This window comes from Euleptes europaea, chromosome 3 (assembly GCF_029931775.1).
Source record: "Euleptes europaea isolate rEulEur1 chromosome 3, rEulEur1.hap1, whole genome shotgun sequence".
Lineage (NCBI taxonomy): Eukaryota > Metazoa > Chordata > Lepidosauria > Squamata > Sphaerodactylidae > Euleptes > Euleptes europaea.
Window position 1 is genome coordinate 46,219,573 of NC_079314.1, and position 22,718 is coordinate 46,242,290.

Here is a 22,718-nt window from a genome sequence, read left to right on the forward strand (position 1 = left end):
AACAGACTTGTGGGGAGGGTGCATCCCTTCCCCCCTTTGCTTCTTTCCCTCTCCCCTTTTTCTAACAATCTTCCCCTTCTTTCTCACCCCTCCCCTTCTGTCAATCTTCCCCCTCTCTGTTTCTCCCCTCCCCTTCTCTGACAATATCCCCCTCTTTCTCACCCTCCCCTCATCTGTCAACCTATCCCCTTCCTCTTTTGGCCCTGCACCTCTTCTCCATCAATTTTCCCTCCCCTTCTCTGTCAACCCCTCTCTGTTTCTCCCCCTCCCCTTCTCTGTTAACCTACCCCCTCTCTCTCTTTGGCCCCAACCCTTCTCCATCAATCTCCCCCTCCCTTTCTCAGTCAACCCACCCCCTCCCTATTTCTCCCCTTCCCCTTCTCTAACATTCTCCCCCTCTGGCCATGGCGGTGGTGGTATCTGGGAGTGGTTCCTGGATACTGATGCAGTGACTGAGCCCACAGGGGCTCCCAGACACCAACGGTGACATCGCCAGGCCCAGAGTGGCTCCCAGATGCCAATGCTGCCATCTCTGAAGGAGAAAGGTAAGTGTGTTGTCTGTAGATGTCTGGATAATGCTTTTATTATTTTGGGGGGAATTTAAGCCCCCAAAACGTTTACAGGAAAATCTGTTTTGTGTCAGTGTGGCCCTCATCTGCAGATTTAGATATCCACAGATTGGGGCCACACTTGAGAAATATATATATATATATATATAGATAGATAGATAGATAGATAGATAGATAGATAGATAGAGATTGAGAGAGAGATTGAGATTGAGATTGAGATTGAGAGAGAGAGAGAGAGAGAGAGAGAGAGAGAGAGAGAGAAAACAACAGTACTGGAACATGCTAACTATTGTGCATTTCAAAGACCTTGCATAAATTCCCACCTAGAGAGTGTACAGTCTACAACTATGCAGCTGGCATAAATAGAGAAGAAGCGAAGGACAAGTGAATATTGGGGAGTTAAGTGACTGATGAAGATCAGAGTTAGCTGGAAAATAGGGGGGGTTTGCTTATTTTGAATACTAACTGCAAATGAAAAATTTTCATGGTAGAATTAAAACGTTTGTGGTTTCCCAATCAAGTATACAAAATAAACTAAAATATCACCAAAGCTATGTCCACCTGAATACATCTGAAACTTGGAAAAAGCTTTACTTCATTCTATAAATTGGTGCAGCAGATTCCTTCAATATGTATAAACCATTTTGTACTGGAATTGTGATCTTTTACTCATGATAGAAATAACTTTGTGGCAAACACTTTTTTATGAAAGCTTGCTGTACCCTTTGGATCTTTCTTCACCAAGTCAGCCCTCAAACAGAAGTATAGTACTCATACGATACATATGCCACAATCCCCCTTCAAACAACATTGCATGCATCCTTAGAGTTTTGCATGATAATGATCACTCACCCTTTGGGCTGGCTCTCAAACTCTTCTGCCCATTGCTCCTGGGCATCTTCAGTAGAAAGATCTACATCTCGGGTTGTGGCGAAATTTAACTCACTGCCTTCGGTTCCATGGAAATAAATTGCATTCCCATCTGACTGACAGCTATGCTGTAGATAAAAGGGATGCAGAGGAGGGGGTATGGTTTAATTGGTTGTGTAACAGCACCTTTTTATAAATGTAGCCATTGACTGATTAAAGATGCTCAGCCAAACAGAAAGAGTGCATTTAGTTCTCCTGCATCTAATCATCCATTAGTACTGTAAATTTGCAGGTACCTTTAGGGCTGCTCCCAACATAACTCTTTTTTAGTCACATCTTTGAAGAAACTCATTTAACAGTATGGCCATTTATGCATGGGAGGTTTTGCCTTGGATTTGCCACTCTCTAGATGCACATTTTCCCCATCCGAATTCTCAAAACTCAAAAATAAGCCCCGGGAAATGTGCATCTAGAGAGCAGCAAATCCAAGGCAAAACCTCCCGTACATAAATGGCATATAATTCTATGCAAAGTTACTCCACTCTAAACCCACTGAAACCAATGCAGTGAGACAGGAGTAACTCTTGCAACTGTAGATGACTGCCTGTCCCATAGCACAGTAAATACGCTGTTAAAGTACACTATATCAAAAATTCCAGTGCTTTTCCATGCTAAGCACATTGTCCAAAGAGATTCTTTGTTCAGTTAGGTTCTATTGAGTAAGACCATCTTAACAGTTCAGGACTAAAGCAGCATTATATCAAGGTTGTATTTGTGCAATGCATAAGTTCCCTTAAATTGCATAACTCTGCCTTCATTCTAAAGGATGCACAGTCAAAATCTCTGAATTTTCCATCCACGCTAATCCCAGAAGCAAGAGTTCTTAAAATTAGAGTACCCTAATCAGACTTCATTGGTTAATTGTGTCTCATTTGAGCATAATGGTAAGAAGCTCAGAAATAATTTCAGGTTTTGCCAGCAAAGAATTCAATAATTTTACAGGTAAGTAAAGAGTCAGTTAGAAAACCCCTTTTCTCACAAAAGAAAAATCCAGAGAAGCTGTACACAACACCCAATTCAGTATCATAGATGGAAAATGATGCAAGACATTCTCTGATTTGCATTTCAGAAATGTCTTCCCAAACAGGATGTTAATGGAGATAATCTCATGTCACTATGTGTGACTATTTGTTAACAGTTTTATTGGCAGAAATCTGGGTGTCATAAATTTTTGTTTCAGTAGGCCTGGGGAATGTAACAAAAACAGAAGCAAATGTTTCAGTGCAAATACTGCAATAACAACAGATGCAATATAACAGTTTTAGCCTTACAAATAAAGGGCCAATTCACACAATTCGATGATACTTGGAAACATTCCATGTTATTTTCTGTGCAGAATTTGAGAAATAGTAGCAAGAGGTTTGCAACAGTCTCAAGCTCTTCCTACTACTAGAACAAAAAGGGGAAAGCAATGTTCCTATCCATCCTAGAAGCAGAATGATGACCCTGGTACTCAATTAACCTCCTACTCCTAACCACCCTGAATTCAGGAGAAAACCTTGGAAATGTCACTTGTTATTCAAACTCTTGGTAAGCATTTGCCAAGTTAGGATTTTATAAGTGGGTACAGAGGCTGATCACATACCATCAATTTCAGAAAACTGAATATGGAAAGTTTGTAAATTTACCCTGAAGTTCCCTCTCAGTGGTTCTAGGGTGGGGCAGTCACAACTCATGAAACATAGAAACATAGAGTTGGAAGGGACCTCCAAGGTCATCTGCCTGCATCCAGAGGGAGCTTCTACCCAGATCGGCCAGGGATCCCGGAGGTTTTTTTGTCTTCCTCTGGGCATAGAGCAGGAGTCACAGGGGTGTGTGAGGGGGGAGGTAGTTGTGAATTTCTGGTGGTTCAGCTTTTTCTGGTGTGTATCCTCCTGAAGATATTTATCCATGGTATCCCCAAAAAGGGTGAGCCTTTTGAAGGGGAAGCTGGTAATTCAAACCTGGGAGATGTGGTTGACTTCCTAACTGTGCAGCCAGGTGTTGTGACATGCCATGACATTGGAAGCCATGGCTCTGGCCAAAAGCTGGATGGCATAAAGATATGGATCTGCTGTGAAGGCCACTGTCAGGACCATTTTCTTTCAGTCATCCTTGAGCTCCTTTGGGATGTCTTTGTTAGGAAATGGTGAGGGTCTATGGTAATCTTTTAAACAAATACACAGAGTAAAGTTTCATTTCACCACACCACATAAGTAACTACTAGAATGCTGACGAGTCAAGGCCTCTTCTGTTTACATATCCTTATTATCTGGGTGTATCCACTCCATTTCTGAACTAAGAACAGTCAAGTGTACCATTCAAGCTCCACCTTGTCAAACACTTGCTGATGTTCCCTCAGGTCTTTGGGTCAAGGATCTTGGGACTCACCATACAACTCCCCTCTCCACTGCAGGCCACTAACAAACCCCCTCACTTATACCAAGCCCTTGGAGAGAGTAACAGGTATGGCATTCTTAATACTTCTACTATCTGAAAAGCTGTAGTGGTGGTTGAGTGACAAAAAACAATCCATGATAGGCTACGTACATATACGACTTAACCATGGCGGTGTAGATCTTTAATCCAGCACAGGATTACTACAAATGCTATTGACTGAATGGTTGTGTGAGCTGGGCCAGTAGTGATACCATACCTGCAGTTCGAACAAGCAAAAAGTCCTTCAGTAAGAAAGGAGTACCCAGCTTGCTGGGGGTAAAGGGGAGATGACTGGGGAAGGCACTGGCAAACCACCCCGCAAAAAAAGTCTGCCTTGGAAATGTCGGGATGTGACGTCACTCCATTGATCAGGAATGACCCGGTGCTTGCACAAAGGACCTTTACCTTTACCTTTTTAAGAAAGGAGGGAAGGATGAACATAGAGAATGTGATTTAATGAAGACCAAACAGTCATTCAAGGTAGATCTTGGAAAAGACTACAAATCATAGGGCCACTTTGCCACTCTTCTTACATATACAGTAGTGTAAAAATGGAGGTTTATAAATGAGACATGTTAAATTTTGATCAAAACAATGGAAGGTAGTGAAATGTGGGGAATGAACAGAAAAACCTTTGAGGCTGAAAGATTGTTTTGGATGAAAAATGTGCATTACACCCAAGGTTTTAAATCTCACTCTCCTTCATCTGTTTTTATGTTCAAAACTGAGAGTCAATAAAATATTACTTTTTTCCTACTTCCCTTGGCTATGTAGCCTTTCACTGCTTGGCAAGCAGAGCACAGTGCTCTGCAGTTTTGCCAATCAGAGAAGCATTAACAGGAAACATCCGTGTTAAATTCCTCAGTCTATTAGATTTTGAGTTTCGGCTATGGGCCACACCTTCCCGAGTTTGCTCCCAAGTTAGTAACTTCTCCTCTGGGCTTTCAAAGCATTTGCTGTCTCCAATACCAACACTTAATTAGGCTTTCCCAAAAAAAAAAAAAAACCCCAAAGGTGAACACTGATGCACCTTTTCCCAACATTTATCACTGGCCCAATGGACATGATTATCCTTTCAGACAGCTGTAAACTACACAATTTATTTTTTTGGCGACTCGAGTTACACTGGAATGAGTATGTCAGGCATTTGGGCAATGCCAGCTTGCAAAGGGCTGGTGGCAGATGGAAAGAAATCTGCCCAGTGTGCCTGCACCTTTACATGAGTGGACCGTCATCACTTTCCTCCATTAAGGAATTGTCACTCAGCCCACCCAGCTGGAAAAAGGTTTTTTTTTTTTTAACAGCCAGAGTAGATGGTTGGATATAATACAAATGCAAAGTGCGTTTTAAAAGGAAGCTAAACTATCGTTTACAGGCAAACTGAAACTGCCCTTGTTCCGTCAGCAGCCAAATATTTAATGACTGTAATATTTTAAGAGATTATTTTTGCTTCTACAGATAATCCCTTAGAGAAAAAGAAGGTTTTTTTTAATTAAAACCTAGGCAATGCAAACAGATTAGATATGAGAAGGAAGGGAAAAAAGAAATTAGAATGGAGAAAATTAATTAAAATGGCATTGTGTACGGTCATAAATTACATACTGTGGTGTTGCTAGGTATGAGTTACATTAGTACCTGGAATTTTTAGATTTTAAATCCAATAGCAGATTGATGGAGTGATCCAGTGTTGATAAACTCTAATCTATGCACAGTAATATACTTAACAGTGTAATTGCCATCATTTAGAATTAAACGGTTACATGGATTGGAGTGTGAGGCGATTTAGGGTGACTTTCCCACCCATAACCAGACAAAACACCTATCTAGAATTATTGTTTACTAAATTACTATTTAAATTTCATTTCATGTGTTAGATTTACATAATTCGACCCTGGATATAAAGCTGAAAAACTGACCATGAATGTAGGATGAGAGCTATTTATTGTGTAGTCCCCCCCCCCCAAAAAAAACCCCATTGTTACATGGAGGCCACTGGAGACACTTTCTGTATGATGAATGCTCTATGCAGATGAGGTGACATGTACAAGTAAAGAAGTACATTTTATGGAAATTTTGAACCATTGAGAAGAAAATCACACATACCCTCAGGAAAAAAGATTCACGTCTGGGGGAAATATATGCAATACTTACTTCTTATCAAAACTGTACTTATTTTACTATGTTAAGAACACAAAATGCATCATTCATAACTTTGTTAGCATATAAAATTTCCCCATTTAGCATATTCATGACATTTAAAGGTATAAATGCCTTCATTTTCTCCTGACAAAATTGCAAATATACCCAATACAATAGAGAGATGCTAGTTGCTGCACCCTATGCTACCTAAGCATATATACCTTAAGTTTTGCCATCTCAGAAGGAGACTAAAATAAAAATAAAAATATAGAAATTATAGATTTTGTAGAAAGCAAGGGTTATTATTTGGTCTTAGAAACAGTCTTCATAACGTCAGACTATTAAAGTTAATCAGCAAATTTGGATATTGAGTTAAGTTTAATGAGTTAAGTTTAATATACAGTTTGCCATATAAATTGTGGACAAATTCAAAGAATAAACATAATCTTGAAAATATGTTGCATTCGACTACAAAATACACAGAAATTATCATTATCCAGTGATGTAGATTATCTTGTACAGCACTTAAAAAGTAATACTCCAACAGGGAGAATATTTCAAAGGAGATGTTTTAACCATTTTCTAAAAATGTCAGTTGGAAAAACTGAAAAGTTCTTGGGGGGAAATCTGTATTTCCCCCATGCATTTTCCCATTTTGCCCCTGTGACTTTGCATGTCTACCGTATATACTCGCGTATAAGCCGAGTTTTTCAGCCCCAAAAATGGGCTGAAAAAGCCGGCCTCGGCTTATACGCGGGTCAATACGGGGGGAGGGAGGGAGGAGGGAGGAGGGAAACTTACCGCCGTCACCGCCGCCGGGCCCGTGCCGCTTCCTGCCGCCGGGAGCGGCCTGGGGCAGCCTCCTGCAGCCGCAGGATGGCTGCCCCGGCCCTTCCCGCCGCCCCCGCCATTTTTCCCGGGCAGGAGGGGCCTTGGGCAGCCTCCTGCAGCCGCAGGATGGCTGCCCCGGCCCTTCCCGCCCCCCCCGCCATTTTTCCTGGGCGGGAGGGGCCTTGGACAGCCTCCTGCAGCCACAGGAAGGCTGCCCCGGCCCCCCGGCCCCCGCCGCCATTTTTCCCGGGCGGGAGGGGCCTTGGGCAGCCTCCTGCAGCCGCAGGATGGCTGCCCCGGCCCTTCCCGCCCCCCCGCCATTTTTCCCGGGCAGGAGGGGCCTTGGGCAGCCTCCTGCAGCCGCAGGATGGCTGCCCCGGCCCTTCCCGGCCCCCGCCGCCATTTTTCCCGGGCGGGAGGGGCCTTGGGCAGCCTCCTGCAGCCGCAGGATGGCTGCCCCGGCCCTTCCCGCCCCCGCCGCCATTTTTCCCGGGCGGGAGGGGCCTTGGGCAGCCTCCTGCAACTGCAGGAAGGCTGCCCAGGCCCCCCCGGGCCGCGCCGCCGCCGGACCCTCGCCGCTGGAGAGCCCTGTCAGGTAAGCCTGCGGGGGGGAGGGGTTATAAGCCGACCCTCGGCTTATACGCAGGTGCCTAATTTTTCCCCATTTTTGGGGAGAAATTAGGCACCTCGGCTTATACGCGGGTCGGCTTATACATGGGTATATACAGTATGTAGAACGGCTTGTTTCTTGGCTTCCTTCCATTACATGGGAAATCTCCATCCAGAGTTCCCTGGTGGTGGAGCGAGGACTTTTGCAGAAGGCAAACAGCTCTACATGTTATGACACCTGATGCATCATGGCCATTGCAATATATGAACAGGCCTTGAGAAAGAAGCCATGAAATTCAAGGATGTAAACATTTTGCTGTTTCAGCATTATTTGCAAAAATCTTTCCATACATGTATGAATATCATCAGATATAACCTCAGATTCCTCTGACAGTGACCTCCCTGATAATCTTATTTTACAGTCTTTGGATTCATCAGATGCAGAGGAGCAATCCCCCAGAGATCTTTATCAGGATAGAGTTACCAGACTTTGATCTTGGAAAGAGCCCTGCAGACCTTTATTTGGGTGAGACATGCTGATCAATCAGCTCTCCGCCCAAGACTGATCCCTATTCTAGAGATCCTTTTTGCAAACGCTTGAGGGATACTTCTGTCATTTATTAGGCCTCGGGGATATGAGGTCTCAGGGTTCAGCATTAAGTTCTTTCAGCAGACTAGCTTTCCTATACTCTCATATGGGCTGTGTGCTTCAGACAGCTTTCTGCTGTCCCTGTGAACTACTACAAGAGCTGAAGCGTACAGCTCCCCTCTAGACCAGTTCCTACTTCTGTCTGCTGTATCCTGATGCTATTCTGGGACAACTGAGAACATCTGTCAGTGACAACTAAGGAACAATAATCTGACTAACTGCAAACTCAAAAATAAAATCGCAAAAGGTTATGAAAACATACAACTGTTGAACCAAGAAAGACGGGCAGAATATATAACCATCCGGAGAACACAATCTTGAAATGTGAATATTCATGAGAAGCACAAATGTTTTCTGTTCAAGCCTTGCCTCTACCTCCACACTTTGTGCCATCTCAGGGATTTCCATACTACTTCTCTAAAGAACCTAATGGAAGCAGTTTACAGATAATGAAAATCATAAAATACAATAGAGTTAAAAAATAAACGATTTAATAGTGTAGGACGTATAATCACTAATTCAGCCATAGCAAGTGAGCAACCACTGCACGGAAAATGATTCCTGAATGGAAAAGTGGGATTTCTCCCCTTGCCTTCCCCATCTTGACTACAATCAGTTACAGTACATGCCTTTCAATGACAGCAGCAATGATGGAAAATAGGTGGCTCCTTTCTTAAACCTTCTCTCTGCTGGTAGCCTTCGGTGGTCTTCTGTAGCAGCAGCAGTGATGGACAAAAAACATTTGACTTCTTTCTGTCATCTCAGCCTCCTTTATAGACAGCAGTACTGCCCAAGCATAGTGATCCAACCAGCAGTTTCATGCCTTTATCCTTTTAAAGGCTCACTGTGTACCTGCTATTCAGGGCCAGATTATCTGTATTATGGCACCAATTTTCCACTTCTTGTTTAAAGGACGTATTGAGTACAGAAAGAATGGAACTTGAGTATTTGGGGAAGCTACAGTCAAATGAAGCAACTCTGGGAACTGGGCTGTAGTATATTGCAGTGTTTTACTGTATTTATTATCTTCCTTTTACTGCCTTTGTAATCCACTTTCTGCATTATTTATAGTAGGTTCCTGTTTACATTGTTTTCTAATTCTGAAATCCTAGTCCTATTACATTGTTTACTGGATGTTTTATGCTTTCTGGTTGAATTTATATTTTGTAATCCACCCTGTGTCTCAGTGAGAAAGGCAAGCTATAAATGAAGTAAGTATGTAAGTAAATATTTGCAGGAAAAATGGAAAGAGCCAAGCTCCACACTGCAGCAGGTATAACATGAACAAATGTCAGGCGGGGATTAGATTGACAAACTCATTTAATTTATCCCTCTAAAACTGTATGCAGGTTTAGAGATGAAAGGTTAGCAAATCCACTGCTCCTATCTGGCATATACATGTTTTTTATTCTGTTAGCTTTGAAAGGGAATTTTGACAAGCATTTTATGAAACACTGAGTACATACCTAATCTCAAATTCTCCCATTGTTGGTGTAAATTTTAGCCCGAGTTCCATGCAACTGCTAAACAAGAGAAATTCAGCTGAACAGAGCTAAGCTCTAATTTGCTATACATTTATACTTTGCTAAGGGATCTGTTGCTGTATAGCTATATGAAGACATATGCGTTTTAACGATAGTTTTCCAGGGACCACAGCACTTTATAGGAAAAAAGAAGAAACTGTGCCACATGTATGCAGTAAACCGCATTTGTTTCTTTCAAACTTATCAAAAAACATTACCGATATCACTAATTAATCTTGACAAGGCCTTGTGTGTGTGTGTGTGTGTGTGTGTGTGTATTTGTGTGAATGTATGATCACGTATACTTCATAATATCAAAGGCTATCCCTTTGCCCTTTTTGCCATATGTAAAACATTCACCTAAACCAATAGGCATTCTTCTCATGAACTCACACAAAGTACTTGCACATTTCAACTTCACCTATGATCTTACTCTATTGGGTCAACTCTGGACTGCACACATTCCAGACCACTCTCATTCACTTCAAACAAGCACGTCTTATTTTGAGCACTGGGGGTACAGATGCCAGCAAAATTGCTTAAGACAGGTTTTGGTTTAAAATAATAGTTGTCAATTACTTTTCTAGCATGGCAAATCTCCCAGGAAGGAGAGAAGAAGAAGAAGAGTTGGTTTTTATATGCCGACTTTCTCTACAATTTAAGGGAGACTCTAACCGGCTAACAATCACCTTCCCTTCCCCTCCCCACAACAGACATACAACAGATAGGTGAGGCTGAGAGAATGTGACTTGTCTAAGGTCACCCATCTGGCTTCATGTGGAGGAGTGGGGAAACAAATCCTGTTCACCAGATTAGCCTCTGCCGCTCATGTGGAAGAGTGGGGAATCCAACACGGTTCTCCAGATCAGACTCCACCGCTCCAAACCACCGCTCTTAACCACTATACCACGTTGGCCAGGAAGCCAAGAAGACCCTGCAAAACGGTTCTCTTGTTCTTGTCTTCCACCTTCATGCTTTCCTATCCGGGTGAAGGAGAAGGAGGCATGGTCAGCAGCTCAGCTGTGTGGTGCACTTCACATGCTAGCCCATTTAATCACGACTGAGGCTGTGAAGAGAACAAGACATCAGGAAGGAGAGAGGAGCCAGGAAGAACCTGCAAAGAGGTTCCTCTGTTCCCCTGTATTCCCTGTGCGATGTGATGTCTTCAAGCTTCCATATGTGGGGAGAGGAGGAGACATGGTCAGCAGCTCAGATGGGCAGCAAATTTCCCACTCTAGCACATTTAATCAAGGCCACACCACAGACAGGCTCCTCAGGGTGATGCCAGGAGGGCATCATCCTTCTGGCAGGACCCTCAGGAGAGGCCCAGGCCTGGGACCAGCCATGGCACTATCTCCTTTGGAAAAGCAGTTGAGGAACTGTATTTAGTCATGAGGGTTCCTATATTAATTATACGTATGTTAAGATATCAATGCTTCTTTCTTATCCTTGTTCATTCCAAGGTAAATGACTAGGTCAGCCATGGAATCATAGAGTTGGAAGGGGCCATACAGACCATCTAGTCCAACCCCCTGCTCAATGCAGGATCAGCCGTCAGCATCCCTGACAAGTGTTTGTCCAGCCTCTGCTTAAAGACTGCCAGTGAGGGGGAGCTCACTAACTTCCTTGAACAACTCTTAATGTAAAAATGTTTCCCCTAATATCCAGTTTCAGCCAATTTGATTTAAAGCTGTTGTATTTATCTAGGATTAATTACCAATCTACTCTTAAAGGCTAACTATCTACAAGCTCACAAGCTTTCATGTGATTAGGTACTTAAGTATATATTAGTAGTAGTTAAGTAAATTAATCTAGATAATAATAGTTAAGATAAATTAGGTAAATTTTATGGTTAAATATTAAGATGCCACCAAAAATTAAAAAATTAAAAGAACTGGTTTAAACATGGAAGGTGATTCCAGTAGAAGCCAGCCAGAATCCCAAAATTGGAGATCATGTCCTATGAACTAATTAATCCATAAATAGACAGACAGGGACATCGCCCAAGCATCAGTACTCTGGGCCTAGTATCAACTTGAAAAATGAGGCCTCTTTTACCATCCTATCCCTACAAGTTCCTGAATAACAATAGACACAGTTGGGTTTTATTTTTTAAATGTCCTATAGAAATAATACCCAGGTAACTAATTTGCACTATGCTTCTTTGAATCCCATTCCCTAGTAAAGTGTATGCTCTTCTCCTAGGTTTGGGCACTAATCACAGGTGAAAAGGGACGGCGGTACTGAATACCTGGGGCATTTTCAATGAAGTCTTAACAGAGTTTTCTTAACAGCGAAAAAAAATAGCCAGGTTGTTTTGAGAGGAGAGCTCCCCCCCTTTTTTTGGATTTTTCCTTTCAGATCAGTTTCTAGAAAAGCAATAGGCTGGGTGGTCTTAGCAACAGGGCATCTGAGGGAGCTGCCTTGGGCCCCATGCGGGGGGGGGTGTACTGGGAGCCCCCACAGACCTGTAGCCATCTGGCCCAGTCATAGCCCTGAAGCCCCTGCTGATTCCCTGCACTCATAGACTTAGGCAACACTTGGATGGGTGATGAACTGTAGGATCCCGCCTCCGCTCTACAGCTGACAACCTCCCTCCCTTGCTGCTTGAGTGATTCTGGAGCCCATCCTAGAGTAATTCCTAGGGCCTCAGAATCACTAAGGCTGCTCTGGCAATGGGGCAAGGCTGTTCTGCCTGCAGCCTTCTAGACTTTAGATCACAAAGGAGACAGAAGATAGGTCCTGGACCACTGGCCAATTGGTGATGTACCAGCCAGTGTCTGTTGCGATTTTGTAAAGAATGACGGACTAAATAGAACTCTATTTTATCCAACAAGTTGCTTCTTATGTCCTTGACCAAGAAAGAATGTATACACAGAATCACTTCAAACCAATCAACTGCAAGATACCGTATATACTCATGTATAAGCTGACCCGCGTATAAGCTGAGGTGCCTAATTTTACCCCCAAAATGGGGAAAAATTAGGCACCCGTGTATAAGCCGAGGGTCGGCTTACACAATGACCCTGCCCCAGGTCGCCCTCCCGCCCGGCCTCCCGGGCCCTCCAGACCCACCCCGACCCCAGTGCCACCCCCTCCCGGGCCCTCCACACCCACCCTGACCCCAGCGCCACCCTAGGGGGGAGGGAGAAGAGCCCCTGAACCCCTTACTCACCGGGAGGACGATGCCCGCTGATCAGCTGGAGGTGGCGGCAGGGAAGGCACGCAGGCCGGAGGTGGCAGCGGGGCCCTGCCTGAGCGCAGGCAGGCCCTGCAGGCCTCTCCCAGGCCGCAGAGAAGGCGCGGGGGGGCGGCGGGGGGGGGCGGCGGGGCCTGCCTGCACTCAGGCAGGCCCTGCAGGCCTCTCCCAGGCCGCAGAGAAGGCGTGCGGGATGGCGGCGGCAGCGGCGGTAAGTTCCCCCTCCCTCTATCCCTCCTCCCTCCTCCCCCTCCCCTCGCCTACCGTATTGACCCGCGTATAAGCCGAATTGGCTTTTTTCAGCCCTTTTTTTGGGCTGAAAAACTCGGCTTATACGCGAGTATATACGGTAACTGATAATATTGCTGCACATGGCTCAGTAAGGCATAAATAATATTACATAATCCTTGCAAAAATGATTAAAACCGAATGGCTAGGCCATCTTAATTGTCACTCTCCCTCCATTTAGGCTGCAGAGGAGGATGGCTTCAAAAACCATAGCATTAAAAACATGTATTAATTTCAAAAACCTAGTACTAGTTTTTTTCAAAACTGAGATGCTTGATACATTTTCTGCTTTGTGATCTTTGACATGATAACTCCTATACATTAAGTGTCAAGAGATTTGCATTGTAATAGGAAAAAAGTATCTGACAAATTGAAATAATTAATGGGAGATGCATCTTCCTTCTCTTGCATCTCATTCCAGCGACAGAGTGTGACTCAGCAGGCTCTGCAAAAACAAAATACTGCATGTATATAAATGTTTGCAAATTAGAAATTAAAATTCAGCCAACCTTAACTGTGGCTCCAGGGAAGAACAGCCAGTTGCCAGTGTCCACAGGATCAAGATTATCTTCTAAAACGATTTGTTTGTGAGCTGCATTTATTATCAAAATATTGTCCAATGCCCAGCAGGCTTCATACACATCACCACCATGTACATATTCTTGTTTCCACTGGAACTGAATATTTTCTCCTTTGGCTTCTTCTGGAAGGTAGAGAATGTGGATAATCGTGCTGACATTGGAAGGAGCTCTGTAAGGTATTGAGATACAGAATAAATAAATTAATACACATTTCTCTTAAAATTTCATATTTTCAAATCAAACAACTCAATCACAGTTGCATCTCAGTATAAGGGAAATAATAATTTTAAAACAGATTTCCCCAAATGATACCATGAACTGAAGGTTGGTGATTTTAGATTTAGATTACTGATTCAGTGTGTTATGCTTTAATCTACCAGGGAAAGATTTCATAGTTCAGAAGATAAGCTTCATCACCAAGTACAGCAGTCTGTCTGGATCCATGTTCCAGTCTTGAGATATATTTGCAGAAGTGCCTATCACCACTCTGTTTATAGGTATGGGATAGACCAAGACAAGAGAGGCACTGTTATGGTCAAGGGGCAATGACATACCTTTGCAGAGCTCGGGCCACATTTGGAAAGTTTTGCACAGAAATCAAGCAGACCTAGGTGTGAATTATGTATACATGGAAAATCACTTGCAGGCACAGGACTGCCAATTTGCAAATGGAAGTCCTCGCCCCAAAGGCTTCTGCACTCCCTTCAAGGGGAGGATAGGCTTTGTGAATGAAACTTGCTGTGCAAATGAAGGTGTCCTTTCCACTGATGGAAGTAAAAAGCCCAAATGGCTCTAAATCACTACAGAATTCTGGAATAAACTTCTAGAAGAAGCAGAAAAAAAATAAACAAGAATGGAAATTTTGCCTCTCTTGCAATCATTTACTTATAGTCAGAGCCACCAATTTCTGATTTCCTACTTTGTACTCGAATGCACAAAATTACCTAGACTGATCCTTAAAGCACATGTCTCACGAGAATGTTTACAGAAGAAAAGAAATAAGAAAAGAAGTCTGATAGTGTAATCCTAAACAGAGTCAACTGCAGTCAAAAGGTTCCGAAGTGTATGACTCTGCTTAGGAGTCTACTGTAAATGTCTTTGAAAATATATTTTAAAAGTGATGTACACATTTTTAAGCAATACTGTAAGAAATGTTTTAATAACCACTTTAACAAACCTAATTTTCTCCAGCTGAATCCAATCAGCAGAATTATTCTTGGCGTAGGACACGATGATGTTGGGATCTGAGTAACTAAAGCGACATGAACCGGACCCTGAGAACAGCAATAAAGCACAGTCAAGCAATACATTCTCTTTTGGGGACACTCACTTCTGACTGAGTCCTTGCCACTATTATCAGTTCTCCATATATTAGAATTCTTTGATTGATGATGAAATTTGCCATGATCTGTTGCTGAAGAAAATGCTTAATACTGCACACTCTCAGAGTCAGAAATAATGTGGAAATGATAAATCACAGCAGGGCAGCATAATCTGTGGTAGATTTCCCAAGGGAAGATGTACTAAATTACTAAGCACTCCCCCTCCCCCTCAAAAAGCACACAGGAGTAATGTCAGAGCAAAAACTAAAATGCCATGCACCGCACTTTCCAAGGTAAACATTCAGAGGCTGCTGCACCTGAAGCCGTTTCTAAAGTACAAATGAAGGCCCTTACAGAAGAGTCAATAGGCTTAAGTGCGTTTAATGCTGTGTTGGACTGCTCGTTTTTTAAAAAAATGACATCTCTTTGGGAAGCTACACATATGACGTGGTCGCTGGAGACTTGTCCATAATCTAGGTGTAAAGCAAATTGTTAATATTTTCATTGATAATGATAATGATACAGAACAACCACAGAGGATAAACCTTTATGCAGTTTACATTACTGATCCAGGGCACACTGCTTCTTTCCTGCCAACATGCAATTATCACTGATGGGTTGTACAGCCAGATATCTACCTCTGTGTGTGGTCACTCTCAGATGCATAGAAGAAACTTATCTTTGGAGACAAGAGAAGCACATTTTTCATCATGATGATAAACTGAGGAGTGCGGTTGTATGATGTGAAGGCTGGGAGATTAACGACAAAGTGTTCGGGGGACATAATTAGCAGACATTGGCAGACATCCTATTGAATGTAGAGAATTTGTGGATGTGGCTCTGAGGGATGGAGAGAACCAGACAACATGGTAGGCAACCTAGTGCAATAATAAGGTAGACAGTTATCTTAGTGAAGCTACTGATTCATATGCCCGTGTGTTCTGTACGATGTTTAGATTCCATGTATTGAATTTATAGGCCGCCCTTTCTGGCCACACCAGGGTCAGAGCAGCTAACAACCTTATTAAAACAATTTAAAACAATCCAAAAAGATGTACAACAATAAATAGTTATAAATGGCATTAAAACCAGGTGCCCTTAACTATAACAGCAACCTGTACATCTATAAAACAATGACATATAACAATAAGATAAGCAACATTAACACTTTTTTCATTAGTGGGAACAGCAGAGCGAAGAAAGGAGAGGAAGGGGAGGCCAGCCAGATGGAGAAACCATTGCTGTCCTCAACCATATGCCTGGTGGAACAGCTCATTTTACAGGCTTTAAGTCCTGCAGGGCCCAAAACTCACTAGGCATTGTGTTCTACCAGTCTGGGGCCAGAGCTGAGAAGGTCAAGGACAGCTGGATGCTTTTTTGGCCAGAAATCTCCAGTAGATTTTCATCAGCTGAGTGAAGAGCTCATTGGGGGGTATACTGGGAGAGGCAGTCCTAGAGGTATGATGGATCCAGACCATTTAGTGCTTTGAAGGTCAGTACCAAAACCTTAAACTTGATCCGGTGCTCCATCTGGAGCCAATGCAGCGGGTGGAGCACTGGTTGGACATGTGCCCTCCAAGGGGTCCCTGTAAAGATCACTGCAGCTGCATTCTGGATCATTTGATGTTTCCAGAGCAGTCTTAAGGGAAGCCCTGCATAGAGTGAGCTACAGTAGTCTAGCACAGAGGTCTTTGATGGATTTAGCTTCAGCCGGCTCTGCTTCAACCACCCCACTATGGTGTCCAGATACCTGGCCAGATTTTCTGGGGCAGTATCTGGGCGGCCTTCCGTCAACAGATATGGCTGAACTCCAAAACAGCTGAGGAAGGGGGCACATATAGATCATAATAATAAACCTTTAATGGCATATAGATAATAATAATAAACCTTTAATGGCATATAAGGGCACATATAGATGTAGGGCTGTCAATTCGGTTTGTCCTGAACCGAAAAACAGCCGAATTTCCCCCGATTCGGCTGTTTTTCAGTTTGGGAGGAACCAAACTCAAAAAAGGCGGGAAACGGGGGAGCCAAATTAGCCGACTTCAGGGGTTTGGTGAATAAATTCGGCAGATTCGGGGTTCCCCCCTGCGCCTTCACGGGGCTTCCATGAAGGCGCGCGGGGGGCCCTTTAAATAGATGTGTGCCTCCCGGCCGAGAGGCACAGATCTATTCCAAGCCTCCCCGCGTGCCTTCAGGATACTCCGCTGAAGGCACGCGGGGGGGCCCTTTAAATAGATTTGCGCCTCCCGGCCGGAAGGCACAAATCTATTCCACGCCCCCCTGAAGGCGCGCAGGGGGGGCTTGGAATAGATCTGCGCCTCCCGGCCGGGATGCACAAATCTGTTCCACCTCCCCCCCGCGCGCCTTCAGGGAAGCCCCCTGAAGGCACGCGGGGGGGCTGAATTTCCCCCCGAACTCCAGATCTCACCCAAATTTCGGAGATCCGAAGCGGGGAGTTCGGACTTTGGCACGGCCCGAATCAAAACGGGCCGAATTTTGCCGAATCTGAATTTTACCGATTTTTTTTCAACAGCCCGATATAGATGTTAAACAGCATTGGGGAAAGGATCACCCCCTGAGGGACTCCACATGCCAGTGGGCATCGTAGTGACATCCTCTCCCTTGAGCCACCCTCTGTCCCTGAAGAAATGAGATCAGCCACTTCAATGCTATCTCACGTATCCCAGTGTCAGCAAAGTGGTGGGCCAATAGATCATGATCGACCACATCAAATGCTGCCGTTAGGTCTAACAGAACCAGCAGTGCTGATTCGCCTCGATCCAGCTGCCTCCAGAGGTCATCTGTGAGGGCGGCCAGCACCATCTCCGTCCTGTGGCCGGGCCGGAAGCTGGACTGGAATGGGTCCAGTCTGTTTGCATTGAAGCATTGTTCCCACAACAGAATCCAAACCCTTTTCTTCAGAAAACTATGGATATTCCATGTGGGTTTCCTACCCATAGCATCACAGGGGCTCATGAAGGGGAAACTACTACAGTCCCAGTCTTTTTATGTGTCCAGAGGTTGTGTGAGCACTGAGTTGGGCGACATATGCTCACTGGTACCTTCTATGCATGGCTAATGTGTGTTCTGCCAGTGAGCAACGCTGTGGTTGCTAGGTGGCAGTGGAATTTCCAATTGCACTGGAGAAGTGCTTGTCATTGTTACTACATTAACTTTTGTTTTTATTGTAATCATCTTGCTGTTGGTTCTGCTGTTTGGAGTGCATAGGATCATGGCCATACATCTGGTGCAATGGCCATACAATACTCAGATACAATCAGATTATATCCTTGTGAAGATTGTGATGCACCAAAGTTACAGAAAATAGTTTTTCAGAGAGTTATATTATAAACTGTAACTGGCTGTGGTACATGTATACATTTCCCCATCCCATCCTGTTCTCTGATAAAACTGGTTTTGCAAGGTACTCTGCAGGCCATACCATGGAAAATGAGCAGCTGTCATCAGAAGCATGACCAGTGCTGCTGTAATAGATGTGCTTGGACCGTGATGGGACTGAAGTGGGCATCCACTGGGCAGTGCCCATGACAAGTAATTTGCTTTGTCCCTTGCATGCTTAAAGCATTTCGGCAGACATTTTAAGTACATCAAAAGTTCAATTCTTAACCACACAATCGCTTGTGAAATCCATTAAGAATAAACCAAGCACAAGATAAGTTATTTCTCTCAGCAACACGCAGGGCTATTTTTCTTTCTTTTTAAAAGCTTCCTTGGCAATGAACATGACCAGACCTGAAGCTGCAGTTTCACCAAGCTATTTTCTTGGGTGGGACTAGTCACTATGGCCAGCTTGCATAACATGGGAATCACTGAGTCACATAAAGTGCACAAGCCATATATTGCAGCCTGCCTGGTGTTTACCCCCTCCCATTTTGTAACCCCAGAAAGACATTAGTTGTGCAAGCCTGCTGTGACGGACAGTTGCATTCTAAAGAGTTGTCCCATCCACAGAACCTCTGTGATTGACAGGGAGTTTGAATAGAATTCTAAGAGTGGCAGTTAAAACTCTGAGAGTTAATAACTGACAGTTGACTGAGAGATTAACAGAGCTTAGAAACAGCTATGTGAGCTCTAAGCTGTCTGGTGAAGGATTCTCCTCAGAAGTGAAAAGGAACACATTTTGGATTTTTGGATCAGGACAGGATCCATAACCAGTTATTTAGGGAAAATAGCTCTAAGGTTTATAGAGTGATTCCTAAGAGTTTAATGGGAAATAGCTCTTGTGAATTGAGTAATCCTAGATCCCAGTTTGAGAGAGAAACTGGGGAAGTGTATTAATGTTCTTAACTCCTACAAGTAAAGAACCATTGTGTAAAAGAAAGAATCTTATGTTTAAGAAACAAACCAGAGACTGCCAAGAGATAACGCTCTCAGTAGAAAATAAAATGTAAACACTTGTATGTGAACCACCTTGATACGTTTGGAAGTACAATATATCACTTGAACTTAACCATCTCAAATTTCTCAGTTCTTTTATTCTGTTACAATCTACATTTCCTGTTATGAAGAATTGCTAACCTGACTTTTAATTCCCACAAAAAAGAGACAAATAAAACTATTTTAAGTGGTATTTCAAAAAGCCTCTCAGGTGCCAAATATTTCTGACCATCTTATTATTCAAAATATTTCTCTCCATCATACTTGCATTAGTGGGAATGGCTACAATTTGAGCAAATTCATTCCCACTCCAGTCCAATGGCAAGCCTCCCCCCCACCCCACTTACATCTATAGACCTAAAGGCTCTGGAGGAAGGTAGGCACTATCACAACTATAAATTAAAACAGACAAGACCAGGACAGGAAAAGGAACAAATCAGATATGCGACACTTGACCCATTTTCTTTTCAAGAAGTCTTGAAAAAGGGAAGTTGGTCCTGTTGAATGCTCTGTTGTTTCATGACGTAGCTCTTCCATAGGAAAAGGTGGAATTGGCTTATGATGGTTCCCCATCCCCCCCCCCATGTATAAAATGTATATAGATGTAGTCTGACCCAGCTTAGGAAACAGGAACTGAAAAAGCCATATGTCTGAATATGGAATATGAGAGGCTAATATGAATTATCAGCAATATAAACTGTTTTATTTTTCTCTTATGGGGAAATGGTCAGACTGTCAGGGAGGTTTTAGGTTTAAACTTGGCAGGTGAAAAGTCAACAGGAACGAGGGAAACTTTGTATAGGTATATACAAATAATAGTTTGTCACAAGAATGGAGCTGTTTAGTTCTACCAACAGATGTTTGTAACTGTTGAGAGAGATCACTTGGCTGTCGCTCCATAGATAAACAGGTATAAGCTTATTTGACACAAAATTTCTGAAGTCTGTGGAGGCAGGAACATACACACAGGTTCCACTTTCCCTTCTCTGATGGAGACTAGCCTCTTTTCCTTGGAGCTATTTCCCTCAGGGAAGGACTAACTGCTATTCTCCCACATCAACAGTAGAATTCTGTTTTTTTCTCTGAACCCTCTCGTCAATCAGTGTTCTCAGACCGGTATAAGGCACTTGCAGTTAGCTGTCCATCACATGGCTTCTTTATAGAAAGAGAGGGGTGTTCCTTGTGTGTGTGTAAAGTGCTGTCAAGTTGCCACCGACTTATGGCAACTCAAGCAAGGGGCTTTAAAGGCAAGTGATTATAAAGAGGTGGTTTGTCATTGCCTTCCTCCCTCTAAAGAGTCTTCCCTTTGTGGGTCTCCCTTCCAAGTACCAGTCCTGTTTAGCTTCCAAGATGTGATGAAACCAGGCTATGCCATGTTGCCTTCCCTCCCAAGGTGTTCCTTATATTCTTGTAATATGTGTCATATCAGCTCCCTCCATGTGCCTTTCCTGAAAGTCACAGTTAAGCTTAAAGGTATTCAGGTATGCAGCTGTGAAACAGTAGCATAAGTAGAGAAGTGAAAATTTCCCACTTAATTTCTTCACTAATTTGTAGACCTAAAAATATATCTCAAGAGAGAAACCAGAATCTGTGATAACACTTTTTAAAATTCCTCCTCCATACTTTACCTTGTTTTTTTTAAATACATGGTTAAAGATGACAAAAATAAACTTTTAAACGCTTCCAAACTTGTACAATATGTTCTGCCTTCTTTGTATGAATATGGAGACAACAGGGCTCTGAATAATTAATACTGCACAAAGGTAAAGTTGTTGTGTTCTCAATTATGCTCTTGAAAATGAATCAACTAACAACTGTCACTAGTTTATTTTTGACAACGGCTGCTTTTCTCTTTACAGTATTAAAAACAAATAGAGTAAGAAAAACATGCATATTCCATATTTATCCATCTGCTGGAACAGCCACTTTCACTGAATGACATCTGTTGCCATTTTCTACACTTCTTGCAAAGAGGAATTTTATGGTATTATGTTATTTCAACAACACAGTTTTAAACAACGGTAAAGAAACATCTGATAAGGAAGTGATCAAAATGAAATTTTAGCTGCAGCTGATACTGTTTTTCCCCAGAGTGCCTCATATAGCAATATGGTTGCCAGCAATCATCTGTCAACCAGCAGGAGAGGGAGGGGGAGGGGACAGTGGGAATGGCAACACAAACCAGTAAGTGATGTCACTGCATTGGTATGACACTCTAGAATCCCCCCAAGACTTTATGGAAAAGCTACAGAGTTTTGCAGGATCCTAGAGTATCATGCTGATGTAGTAACATCACTTCTGGGTTTGCATCAGAAGTTATGGCATGATGACTTTCCCCCCTCCCATTCCCCTCCCGCTGCCCTGCCAAGCAGTGGTAGGAACAGTGTGCGGATGGCAGGTAGTCTCCTGCTACAGCGGGAGAGCTAGTAATCTGACATAGCAATGAGGGCAACCACAGGAGACCTCCCCATGAATACTTGCACAATTCTTCAATTATTCTGCAGTTATAGCACCATTATCTCAGTCCTTGTATTTTGAACAACCTGCACAATTTGGCAGTATTGATAAATTGCTCCTTCATGGCTTAACCACCCCTGAGTCAGTCCCAACTTGGCTCATTTGGGGAATCAAATGCTTGTTCTTCTCATTCTAAAAACTGACCATTTATTCCTAATGCGTGTCAGTTTCAGGTAGCCAGCTCATGGTTGACTCAGATTTCTATCCTTCTGAGGTCAGTAAAATGAGTAAGCAGCCTGCTGGAGGTGACGAGTAGATGACTGGGGAAGGCAATGACAAACTACCCTGTAAACATAGTTGGCCTAGTAAACGTCGTGATGTGATGTCACCCCATGGGTCAGTAATGATCCGGCGCTTGCACAGGGGACTACCTTTACCTAATTAGCTGCTGATCCATTAAAGGACTTGCTGTCTTATCCCATGACAGCCAGGCCAGGATCTTGCCCCCCAATTTTTTTTTGAAAGTCCGAGATACAACATTTGCCGGACCATCCTTCTTAATACCTATGTAAATAGGTGTGGTAATCTAGTAGATGAAAGGTGCCCCGCCGCGCAGAGTGGTAAACTGCAGTCCAAGCTCTGCTCACGACCTGAGTTCGATCCTGATGGAAGTTGGTTTCAGGTATCTGGCTCAAGGTTGACTCAGCCTTTCATCCTTCCGAGGTCGGTCAAATGAGTACCCAACTTGCTGGGGGTAAAGGGAAGATGACTGGGGAAGGCACTGGCAAACCACCCTGTAAAC

General features: G+C 43.3%; 1 protein-coding gene across 1 annotated transcript in view; it reads right to left on the reverse strand.

Annotated features, from left to right (window-relative positions):
• The window catches only part of RELN (reelin), a 362,044-nt gene that overhangs the window by 155,066 nt on the left and 184,260 nt on the right, over window positions 1-22,718 (reverse strand). The window contains exons 9-11 of the mRNA XM_056847774.1: window positions 14,914-15,010; window positions 13,665-13,905; window positions 1,422-1,567 (exon numbers count right to left, since the gene is read on the reverse strand). Coding sequence (XP_056703752.1) covers window positions 1,422-1,567; window positions 13,665-13,905; window positions 14,914-15,010 — 484 coding nt within the window. The remainder of the gene's footprint in view (window positions 1-1,421; window positions 1,568-13,664; window positions 13,906-14,913; window positions 15,011-22,718) is intronic.